Source organism: Taudactylus pleione, unplaced genomic scaffold (assembly GCF_031769625.1).
Source record: "Taudactylus pleione unplaced genomic scaffold, aTauple2 ptg000095l, whole genome shotgun sequence".
NCBI classification, from domain to species: domain Eukaryota; kingdom Metazoa; phylum Chordata; class Amphibia; order Anura; family Myobatrachidae; genus Taudactylus; species Taudactylus pleione.
In genome coordinates, this window is record NW_028284497.1 from 15853129 (window position 1) to 15865967 (window position 12839).

General features: G+C 42.2%; 1 protein-coding gene across 5 annotated transcripts in view; it reads left to right on the forward strand.

The window, feature by feature from the left end:
- The window catches only part of DCAF11 (DDB1 and CUL4 associated factor 11), a 47496-nt gene that overhangs the window by 17972 nt on the left and 16685 nt on the right, over positions 1-12839 (forward strand). For all 5 annotated transcript variants that reach the window (XM_088470010.1, XM_088470009.1, XM_088470006.1 and 2 more), the window contains 7 exons: positions 477-623; positions 6054-6108; positions 9039-9107; positions 10243-10300; positions 10608-10793; positions 11103-11256; positions 11351-11503. In XM_088470010.1, the coding sequence (XP_088326136.1) occupies positions 477-623; positions 6054-6108; positions 9039-9107; positions 10243-10300; positions 10608-10793; positions 11103-11256; positions 11351-11503 (822 nt within the window). The remainder of the gene's footprint in view (positions 1-476; positions 624-6053; positions 6109-9038; positions 9108-10242; positions 10301-10607; positions 10794-11102; positions 11257-11350; positions 11504-12839) is intronic.

Below are 12839 nucleotides of genomic sequence, written 5' to 3' on the forward strand. Positions count from 1 at the left end.
CATCTGTTTACTAGAAATGCCATATGGATATCTGGTCATGAAGTGTCACAGTGATGTCACTAGTTCTAGTGAATTAATAGGGCTGCATCTTCATAAATATTGGATCGACCCTAAGTAGAATGGTGCACCCCACCCTTTCAGTGATATTGTTTATGTATAAAGTGTGTGGCTTCTAAAAATTACAAACCATAACTACTCTAAGTGGTTATCTTCAGCAGATTTAGCTGATCTTCTATTCTTTGAGCAGCCAGTCCAAGTTATTTGTAGGTTGTCCTTGTGTTCAAACTGCTACCACCATGATCAATGCAGGAACATCATGGGCACAAAACCCCTATAACTGTTCCTATAATGTACTCTACACATTCTTTTCTTTATCTTCTCTTCGTTTATATATATATATATATATATATATATATATATATATAATCTCCTTGTCTCCCACTCATCATAGTTTTCTCTTTCTCTTTTCGCCACAGATCAAAATATTCGTCTCTATGACTGCCGACATGGATCCTTCAAGAAGTTCCGGACTGTGAAGGCTCGAGATGTGGGCTGGAGTGTCCTAGATGTAGCATTTACCCCAGATGGGGGGCACTTTTTGTACTCTAGTTGGTCTGACTACAGTCAGTATACACCCTATGTTTCCTTTTTCTTCTAGAAATATGAATCTGTTGGTTTAATAATTTCCACTCCTTTGCCCTTCTCTGTGGTGTAACAGAAACATTCTGGCCTATACATCGTTACATAAATGGCCCGTTTTCCCCATTTTGCAGGCACAAGAACCGGTCCCTACCTAAATGGAGTATTAATATATGTGTCAGTCTTTTTATTGCAAATATCTTAAATAGTTCTACAGCCCTTTATATATAAAGTACACTAACAGGAATCTCGGAAGGCAATAACAGAGTCTAGCTGCAATAGTCTATCAGAGACGTGGGCACAGATTTAAAATAATTCCATCCTTATCCTGTGCATCTGATTGGTTGGATCTTTGAAGTAATCAGATCTTAGAGGAGTGTCTACATATGAAGCAGTACCTCCTATGTTCTCACATTCTGTTTCTTCTAGAATTAGGGGACGTTAGTATTTTTGGAGATTAATTGAGAGAAATTTAATAAAACAAAAACATAATTTCATTAATTACTATTGTTGGCATACCTGGCTCCATATTTTACCAAGGGGACATTGGAGGAGCACTTATTATTGTATCCCAGTCTCACAGTTCACCAGGTGGGCATTGAAGGGTCTGGCTCATAATACCAATATTCTTACCCTACCAGTATACCTTGGTAATAGCAATTTGTGGTAACCCAAGAGCATTATTGCATATGCATCACTTGCCAGCTATGGGGTAAGGAGAGGAAATATACTGCTGTTTCTCTTACTCCTGGCCATAAAATTGGAGATATTTGTACAACTGTTTTTTCTTTACCGGATACTAGAACAGTATAGATAGCTCATCACATGTTTTATTTTAAGAGCATAGCAGTTGTACAAAAGTTACCTCAGCAAAGCCAGAGCCATAACTAGACATTTTGGTGTTTTTTAGGGACATAAAATGTGTGCCCCAAAAAGAGGCATGGCCTCATAGCTAAGAGCCATTACAAATCTGATTTGTCCCGTACGATGATAAAGGGGTACTGTACCTGTTGTACCACTGTGTTCCAGGTGTCACTGCCAACTACATTGTGAATTCAGAAAGAGTGCTACTTGTAGTGTATATCCAGCAAATATCAGTGGTGGGGAGATCCGTGTATGTACCCTGCGACTGCAGCTGACCTCACTGGCAAGGGTACTCCATGTGTGCTGGTAACACCTGGGTTGAGAATCGGTGGCTGGGTTCAGGGCTGCCATCAGAAATTGTGGGGCAGATAGCTGTGTGTGTTAAATAAAAGAGGATGTGACAGAAGTTGCTTGGGGAGGTGGCATGATGGAGGGGGAGTCTGCCAGGGAGGAGATAGGGACGGCCAGGAGATGCCGGGGATAAAAGAAGAGGAAGCTACAAGTGAGAATGATTGTAAACAGGAAAATTGACAGGCCCAAACAGCGCCCACTGCCCTTCGGTTCCGTGTGCCGTAGCGCATGTCGCACCACCCTAGTTAAGGCCCTTAGCAAAACCTTTGTAGATAAGAGAAATGTTTTTAATCTAGCACATGGACACCGATGAATTGCTTAGTTATCTCTGTACAGTTGTAATTTCTGTGATAAGTCACTCTTTATAAATTACAGAGGAGAGAGGAGAAAACGGAGCCTGAATGAGAAGTGAAAAACTCATTAGACTGACTCCCACATTCATCAGTCACTCACTCATTAATTTACCTTGATTACCTCCACATATCACTAACAAGAATTAATTGTGGTCATTAATTGCCCACCACTCTCCCAAATACATTATCTTTAAATAAATAATTTCAAACATTATATTCTATCAATTAATTTGCACTTTGTACAAGAAATGTTTTAGTTATGTTGTAATCCTCAGATTTATCCATACGTGCAAAATAAATAACAAGATTTCCTTTTCTATCCCTTCAAATAGAAAAAAGGGAGGAGGGCTGGGCTGCATTAAACATAAGCATGCGCGCAGCATCCATTCAGACTTCGGGGTCCGGCACAGCTGCAGTGATGGGGGTCCCCAACCTCCCGATTTCACCTCCCGCGGGCCACTTCGGCCCACGAGTGGAACAGCGGGACAGTACTGTCTCACTGGGATGTTGAGGAGGGGTGCGCCCTCTATGGGTGGCGCCCCTGTTCGACTGCACTGGTCGAACACCCCTAGAGCCGGCCCTGACTAGTGACTTGCCTTGGGTTTGCACAGGAGCAATTTTGAAATTACGGTGATAGTTTTTTTTTAACCAAAGTCTTATAAGATTGCCTTGTAGACGACATTAGTCGTTTTTCCTCCTGACGCCACCTTGAAAAGATTTAGTATTGATACTGACGTGATACACGAAAGGGCCACAGAAAGTTGGCCATGAGAAAAAAGTCTCCACTTAGGTCATCTCCAGCCACGTTAAGTGTCTGTCCCTGTGCTTTATTTATTGTCATGCCAAAGCAGACTCTTACCAGGAATTGGATTAGTTTGAAACTAAAAATAGTTTTTCACATAAATGAAATAGGAATGGAAATATAAAGAGGAAAAAAAAAATTATTTGTATCATTAAACAGGGCTTACGTTGTATACACACGGTATGATCTGCACAACCAACGATATCGCTGAATGATTTCCCTAGAACTTTCTGTAGTGCAGGACAAGCGATATTGGGTGTACATACTGATAGATATCTATGATAGATATCTTTCAGTGAAGTCATCCTGCCACATCTCTGAACATGCAAATCTTGATGAAATCGAAGTTGGCTTGCATGTACGGACGACCATATATATCGTTATCATTCATGTGGGAACACGCATCGTTGGTCATTCGCTGCATAAAAATTAACGATTTATTGTTGAACGATATTGTTATCGATCATAGATATCGTACCCTGTGTACGCACCTTTACATCATTTTTTCTGGAGAAACCAGATACGAATCAATCTGTACATGATATATAATAAAGCCCATCGTTGTGATATATCTTTAATGGTTTAGGCTGCGTAAGGCAAAAAAGCAATCAGATGTCCCTTATTTAAGTGACTTGCTTCACTAAAATCGCCACTGCTCGGCTCCCTTTTGTCAGACATTAGTATTTCATACATCTAAACCTTCCTCGACAAATGCTCTATAGAATCCATATAGAATTCAAAATCCATCCATTGGTTCTCAATATTAGCCTGAACAAACAGACAGTCACCTACCAGGGACTTTATTTTATACTATGTATAGATATACCATGTACTTTAAAACAGTACGTTTTTATTTTGAAAAAGAAAAGTAAAAACATATTGTGAATAATGGAGCGACTAGGCAGCATTATTTCAACAGATGAATACAATATATATATATATATATATATATATATATATATATATATCTCCTTCATCCACTAGGGGACCCTGGAGCATAATAAGGCATGGAGTTTTCTGCTAGCTATGTTGCTGTACAGTCCACAGTGTGCTTCACTTGCGACCACTAACTCAGTACTGGTCATTCTGTTCTACAGCTTCTCAGCGCCTTCCCACCCGGGAGGTCAGCTTTGGGATTTCCCCAGTGTATAATCCAGTGTCCCCTAGTGGATGAAAGAGGGTTGCAGTGGTTACAAGTAAAGCAACACTGTAAAACAGAACTAAAGGATAAACTGTGAACGGTACAGCCACACAGCTAGGAGAAAAGCGTAAAACTCTACGCCTTAGTATACTCCAGTGTCACCTATATTTACTAAAGTGCAGGTTTATAGAAGTGGAGGTGTTGCCCTTTACAACCAATCAGATTCTACTTATTTATCTAGCACCTAATAGAAGCTAATGGCTAGAATGTGATTGGTTGCTATGGGCAACAACTCCACATATAAAAATCTGTGCTTTAGTAAACATACTCCTTAGGGGGAAATTCAATTAGCTGCGGTAATTTACCGCAAGCTAATTGATCCCCCGGAGCTAACTGGATAGTTAGCTCGCAGGCTACATTTTAAGGCTTATTTCTTTTTGGGTCTGAGCAGACCAGAAAATATATAAGTGATAATTAGCTTGTTATCTGGTGAAAACAGTGGGTTAACACATAGGTCCGGAAACTTCTCCTGGATTCTATGTGTAAACGCCTGATAACAGATAAATTATTTGGCGAGAAAAAAGGGCTGTAATTTGTAATTGTAGCCCTGTGCATTAAAGCCAGAGGCTACCACCTTTTTGCACCCCTGATAAATTGTGTGGGTACACACAGGCAGATATATTGGGCGATTAATTTATCGCCCAATATATCGTGTGCCCGTAGGCCAGTGTGTACCAACAATATGTAAGTAAACGACGTTCACACATATCGCGTCGGCTGTTCTGCACAGCCGATGACATATATATCTGCAGACATATCTGTCCATGGTGCTGTGTGTACGGACGTTCAGACGACTGCCCGTACACTTGCAGCGGGGAAGGGGGTGTGACGGGACCCGTGGCCAGATGGCAGATGATGGTTGTTCAGTGTGTGTGAACAATCGTCATCTGCAGATCAGTCTATCTTCAGATATATCAATTCGCTGTGTACCCAGCTTTCGTCTCTACTTGCAGCCATTTTAACCATGAACAAATTGTATCTATTAACATAAGAAGCAGCCAACTGTTTGCTTTGCAGTAGTTCACATTACCAGTACTCTCCTAAAGTTACATGTTGATACAAGATTCATAGGGGGCAATTCAATTCAGTGCAATGCTGAATAACCCCCGGAGGGAGCTACCAGGGATATTCAATTCATCACACTGTTTGGTTAGACCTAAGGATTTCTTCTTGCACCCCCCTGAGGATGCGAGGAGAAATCGGACTAAAGTGCCGGCTGCGCGGCTGTTTGACTGCTTAACGCTACGCGGTCGTCACTTTAGTCGGAGAATGCACCCAGGATAAGTCGCGAGAACCGTCATTCTCCGACTTTACCAGTTGCCGACTAAGCAAACAGCGCGGTGAATTGAATAGCTCCTGGAGCTCCTTCCCGGAGCTATTTAGCATTGCGCTGAATTGAATCGCCCCCATAGTTAGTTCCACCTTCTGCATAAGTGTGCAGATCCTTATTTTATTCTTTTCTGATCTGATCTGATTTACTGATTTCTTCCTGTTTCTGGAACTAGTTAAGAATGTAAAAAATAGGCCAAAAAAAAGGTGCACCCCTTAGTACCACCACTAAAAAGCATTCTCCTTACTGTTATGCACACACAGGCTATGGCACAGTGTCCCTGGTCTGCAGTATACACATTATCAGGTCATTTGATAGAATAAGTCTGGCTAGCAATAAATGACTGAATACTTACACAGCTTTACAAATGACTAACTTTTGAATAACAGTGTTTCTCTGACTTTAATATTGAATTTAGTACATTCATAATGCCTTCTCCATCAGTTTGTTTTTCTTTATATGTTTACTTGCTTGCAATTTTATGTCAGGATGCAACTTTTCATGTGATTGCAGTTCACGTCTGCAACATATATGGCGATGCAGAGTCGCATACTGCACTGGACCTCAGGTACTGTTAGTAGGCACTTTCTGACAGTGTATATATTCATTTCTGTCTATAGAGCTGATGCTGAGTTGGATGCAAATTAGATGTAGCTTGCGCTAAAAGATAGCAAAGGTTAATAATAACATATTTACGTCCATGTATTGAGGTGTATGCATCGGCAATATGCTTGCAGGTCGGCACTAGTAGCATATGCTCCTGGTTTATGTCACGCATAGTTTATATATATTCATACCCATGTTTTTAATAATTTGGCTTGCTTGTGAAATTTACATTTGTTAATAGGTTTCAATAAAACTAAAAAAACTTCTGTAATACAACAAGTACAAATCTTGTGTATGATATTTGTACTAGCAGTACAGAAAGCACTTATCTGTGTCACACAGTTAGAAGTGGTTAGGAAGTTCTGCCAACCGTCATCGTCATTGCACCTGCCGTTGGCCTCCCTCAAATTATATAGCATGGGTCGGCTTATCAACGTCTGCATGCCGGTCTGCACGTTGTTCCCCTCCTTTCCAGACACAAGTAGGCTCAAATGTCAGTGTACATATGTGTGTGGCCCTTTATCAAGGCGTGTACAGTGCATTTAGGAGATTTTACCATACGCAAACTAATTCCAACTCTGCATCATCCCGTGTGTTTTGCCATAAAAATATATTTTGCCATTAATTGTAAACAACAGATGCAAATTGCTTATTTAATAATAATGTCAAGTGTGCCGTAACTTTAACCAGTCAATCAAAATAAAGAACTTTTTTTCTTTTTTTGTGCTACTTTTATAATGGGATGCTATTGGTTACTTTTTCCATGTATAATTTCCTCTTATTCTTACTCTAAGGGGGCATATTTACTAAAGCTGGGTATACACTTAACGATGTGTGTACCCAGCGATGCGACGCCCAACTGGCCGACATATCGGGCGGCCAGTAAATTGGCAAGTGTATACCCACTATGTCAACCCATATGCGCTCCTGCTTGGTTGTTCATCGCTTCAACAGATCTGCAGTACATGCTGGTTAATCTGTTAATGTGATGAACAATGCCAGGCAGGTGAATGGAGCCGGTGCCCGACATATCGGGTGGGCATCAAATCGTATAATGTGTACCGGCTGCCCGATATGTTGGGTACACACATGGGTAAGTATGTACCCAGCTTTACTTGCTCTTTCTTACTCTATGCCCAAACCTGAATCAGTCCCTATGTTTGCAGACATCATTCTTGGTAAATCCCTGTGTTATATTCCTTTCTTTGAAAAGTATTTGCGAGTTGGTCCGATAGTGTATTGACTTCTATTTGTATTTTCGGCCGTGATTTTACTCCTGGAGCGGAGAGGGCTGATGACAGAAGCCAATAAGAAAGGAGAGAGGAGGGGCAAAGAGTCGCTCAGAGAGGGGTATAACAGGCGCCATTAAGAAAGGAGAGTGGAAGGACAAAGAGACAGTCAGAGAGAGGAGGTGACAGTAGCAAATAAGAAAAGGAGCGGAGAGGGGTGGTCACAGAAGCCAATAAGAAAGGAGAGAGGAGGGGCAAGGAGTATCAGAGAGCGGTGGTGATAGAAGCCAATTGGAAAAGGACAGGAGAGAGGTGGTGACAGCAGCCAATAGGAAAAAGACAGGAGAGAGGTGGTGACAGAAGCCAATAAGAAAGTAGAGGGGAGGGGCAAAGAGCCGATCACAGGGTGGAGAGGGGAGGGAATTAAAGAGGTGAGAAGTGAATGTTATCAATTTGACAGGAAAAGGGAGGTGACAGGTGATGATCACAGAGGAGGGAGGACCGGATGGGAGGCAATCTGTGCAGCTTGACGGAGCAAGAAATGTAGAGACAGATCTCAGATACATAACTTATTTAGGATATAGAGCAAACAAACACAAGATAAAACTAACAGGCAGCCATCATACTGTGCAGCGCCCCATGAATTCCGGAACCCTGGATGGTGCCTTCTGTCCATTTTGGCGCCCGGAGCTCATGCTCCACTGGAACCACCCTCACTGCTCCCCTGATTGTAAAATCGAATAACATTGATGTTGTATATCAGGGGCTAATTAACACATTTACTAACACTTAAAAACTGATGTGACAAAAGTCATGGGATAGCAGTATGTAAAAGTAATGGTAGGTGGTGCCACTGGAATGTGATGTCTTGGAAATGCCCAGACCTGCATCATTTGTAATCTGACATCTCGTGAGTCAGTTTGAAAACTGCTCATGGCAAGGTGACGTGATTGATTTTCAAACACACAGGTATTAAAGGCAAACACAGGAGTAAAATCACAGCTTTCCCGTTTGTTAGGGATTTTCATCCACCATCAAATCAAAGTTTCATTTATGGGCCCATGGGCATAAAAAGAGATGGAAGAGATCTCACATAATACCATACATAAAGGTAGAAATTTTAATAGACCATTACAAGAAAAAAAAAAATCATATAAAAGCATTTCACATAAAACTAATATTTCCACACATGGTGATATAGATTTAGACTTTTTGAGCCAGATGTATTTAGGTGAGAGTTTAGCAGTAAACTGTCACATTGGTCGAGTTTAAATCGTGAGAGTTTTTTGAGTCTGATAAACATGCGCATTTGCTCTACTGCTTTGTTCTCGGACGCTGCTACATTGTCCGAGTTTAAAAAGTGTGAGAAAACTGTCACATCTTCTAAACTCTCACCCTATTACGTTTGGCCCTTTAGGTTTGTGGCTGCAGTAGCATTGCCTGTTGACTCACTAGTCACTGTTTATATTGCTATAAGTTACGGCACACTTGCAGCTCCCTCATAGCTACTGTTTGTCCTTTATAGTTTTACATTCTTTTCATCTATCCTGTATATTTTGTGTGCACATTTTGATAGTGTGAGTTATTCAGTCTTCACCCCATTACATTACAACAATTTGCATTTATCTGCTCCTTTATGCATCTCTTTATTTAATTCCCACAGTCCCTCAGACCGACGATTTGCAGTTTTCTCTCTCACTGTATCAAGTGATGGCCGGGAAGTGCTCGGTGGGTAAGTAAATAGCTGAGAGCATAGAAGCACACAGAAGATTTATAAGGAACATACATAACTGTGTACGGATGAGTTATAAATCGGTGTATATTGGTATATCAGAGATATTTGAAGATATGTAAATAGTGGTGAATTTTTGGTCATTTACAGTGATTAGCGGCATCTGCAATATGTGGCATTAAAGTCACACAAAATTCTGTAACAATAATATTAATCACAAAAAGCAAGAGCACTCCACTATCACACCTAGATTATATATATTCAGATTTATCAGGTATACATTATATGTTGTTGTAGGAACTTCATTTTCTTAGCATAGTACATGATGCTATTATTTTAAAGAAAATAGTATTTCACATGAATATACGTGAAGGGGATTTATTGCTGTGCACATTATAGCTCGGATGTAACCAAAGTGTTTACATATTTGATCCTAATTAAATATGTCCGTCATGCCAACTGTGCAGTTTGGTGGATTAGCAGAGGGTCCAGAACATTGATGTCACAGGAACTCAAATGATTGCATTAGGCTCAGATTTTTATCCTGCATGAGATCCCTGTGCTGTGACATAACAGGATTTCTACTTCAAATGCAGGCACTCAGTAATTCGGCGTTTCAAGCACACACCTTCCACATGTTTTGCTGCAAGTGGGATTTCTGGAACTATTTCATATGGTTTTCTGGCACTCTGATTGTAGCAGAGAACTGTTTACAAGAATTAAAAAGGTTCCAACCTAGTCTGCGCACAGCAGCCAATAATGGGAGTTCTAAATGCTGATAGATGTCACCACACCCAAAAATATAATGTTTAAATGTAGCACAGAACTGTCACTGACAGCCAGCAGGTGACATGAGGCTAATTAGAAAGAAACATGCATGGTTTTAGAATGATCTAAATATGTACATTGCCTCAATACTACAATTATTCGCCTATGTAAAATAGTCAGATTTTTTACCTAAATTGCTAATAATGGAAGATTTTTTTCTTCCAATGCATAGTATGCTTACTATCTTAGAGATTATTATTGGATAATGTTAATTCCTGTGAAGTAGGGGCTGAAGGTGTATCTCCCAAAATTGAGGGTTGGTGTATTCAGTTTTCAGCAGTTCTGATCACATGTATTATTCTTACAGAGCCAATGATGGATGTGTGTATGTATATGACCGAGAACAAAACTGTCGAACACTGAAGGTACAATCTCTCTTGTGTCCCCTTTTATTTGTTTCCTTGTTGACCCCTAATATCACTTTTTCCAGGTTTGCTGCCTTGTTATATAAAAGACAACTAAACCTATATATCATATTTCCATGATAACTCTTCCTTCACATCACTTGCAGAACTGCAAAGGTCTCGTGTTCAGTTGTTGGCATTGTAATGGTAACTTTCTATTGATTTACAGGCAAAAAAGTTTGAAAATAAACTGCATTAATTGGAAAGCTCTCTAGTTATGCCTTTATCAATTTGCACTAAACCATTATAATGTTAATCTCTCCCTCAGATTGCCTCTCATGAGGATGATGTGAATGCCGTCTCATTTGCTGATGACAGCTGTCACATCTTGTATTCTGGTGGTGATGATGCTCTGTGTAAAGTGTGGGACCGTCGCACAATGCGCGAGGATGATCCCAAGCCAGTGGGATTGTTAGCTGGTCATCAAGATGGTATCACATTCATTCACAGCAAGGTGAAAACAAAACCCAATTGCTATATTTTCACGTATTGCTTTTCTACCCCGGCTATCACATATACTATGATCTATCTGTCTGATTTCATTCTCTGTATATCCTTTGCATTGATAAATATTTATTTTGATCATTATTTGGATTTCAACAATCTTTGCCAGATTCTCTTCTTTCTGTGTGTTTCCATGTGCCTGTCTTCCTCTGCCAGCATTACCTGTACTCCTTTGCCAGCTGTCTTTTTCTGAGTCCAATGCCCTTTTTCTGCCAGGTTATTTCCTTTTCTTCTGACAAATGTCTTCTTTCTATCCCAGGGAGATGCCAGATATCTGCTTTCTAACTCTAAAGATCAGAGTATTAAATTGTGGGATATTAGGAGATTTTCAGGACCAGAGGGCCTAGATGCCTCGCGCAGAGCTGTGACCCAGCAGAACTGGGATTATCGATGGCAACAGGTGCCCAAGAAAGGTTAGACAACACCCCCTAAAGCTGACGACCTCCTTGAACAGAAATACTCCTTTTGTTCTAAGACTACACTTTTATTTCCTTATATACTTCATAGCTCTGAGGAAAAAATGCCTTCCTGGTGATACATCTCTGATGACTTACCGTGGCCATGGAGTGCTGCATACATTGATCAGGAGTCGCTTTTCCCCTGCGTACAGCACTGGCCAGCAGTATGTGTACAGTGGCTGCTCCACTGGTCGTGTCGTAAGTAAGTAAACCGGCTATGCTGTGTCAGGCCACAAAATATCTCTCTAAATGGCAGATACCAAGGCCAAAAGTTTGGAGCTAATAAATCTAGAACAGTTTTAGCTTCAGGAAGATACTTATAGGGGTACGGTAATGTATGATGGCAGGTAGGAACACAAGCATCATCTTTACTAATGGCATAAATTTGCCCCAAATTGTAAACATTTCTACATCAGGGTCCATAGGGTATCCACAGGATACCTTGGTGTATAGGTGATGACGTCAGGCATCGGGCACCATAGAGTTAACGTTCTCAGCCTCCCCGGATGCACTAGGGTCCCCCTCCTATACCCCGCCCCCGAGCCAAGACATCTCAGTTTTCGTTGGTGCCCGGCTCGGAGTTGGATGCACCTGTTTAGAGGGGGGTTAAGATTAGCCCCTGAAGTTTCTTCGCAAGCAGCTGTGACTGCTCATCTGGAAGTACAGCATGAACAGTCAAGGCTGACGTACATGCTGTCTTCCCTACACCCCCGCCGGTACTGATCCAGGGATGCTGGTAAGCATCTTGGGTCACTGCTAGCGGTGACCCCAGATGTTTGGGACCATGGCCGGATTCAAGGGGGCAGCAGGTAAGCAGCGGGATCCCGCGGTGGGTCCCTGCTGAGTACATGGTCCAGAGTCCCCAGGCAGGGGGCTCCCTGGGGACTGGCTGCAGCGTGGTGCCAGGTAACTAACCTGCGCTTCCACTACCCCCCTGGGACAGCCGACCGCGGCTGAGCGGTAGCGCTGCGGCGTCCCAGGGGTTAAATGCATGCCAGGGGAACGCGCCTTCCCTGTACACAGTCGGCGCCTCCCCCGCTGCACACAACCCTCTCTGCATCTGCTGACTTGCCCTGTGGCAGCGCTCCTCCCCCAGGCCGGCGTCCTCTTTGCTCCTCGGTGGCCATCTTTTGCTGGAAGTATGGTGAGCGCTGCTGGACGCTGATGATCGGTGGCATCGCGGTCTGGGTCCCCCGGCATACCTCTCCTCTGTTGGTTACAGGTCTGTGTATGCAGCGCTGTGTCCTACCAGGCTCTGGCCCTGATTCAGAGCCGGACGCTCTGACCAGACCGCTCGCTCTGAATCAGGGCCCACCTCCATAATTATGGAGCATCCACCTGGACGCTCGTATAGCTGTGGGTCACCACCCACAGCATATACGAGCGTGCAGGATGATGGTCGCGATGGTCTTGACCATCGCGACCATCGCCAGTGCGAGCAGAAGCCTGCGGTTGAATTTCTCAACCGCAAGGCCAGGAGTGATTTTGGCTCTATCAGAGCCAAAATCACTCCCACTGACATCACTAGTGATGTCAGT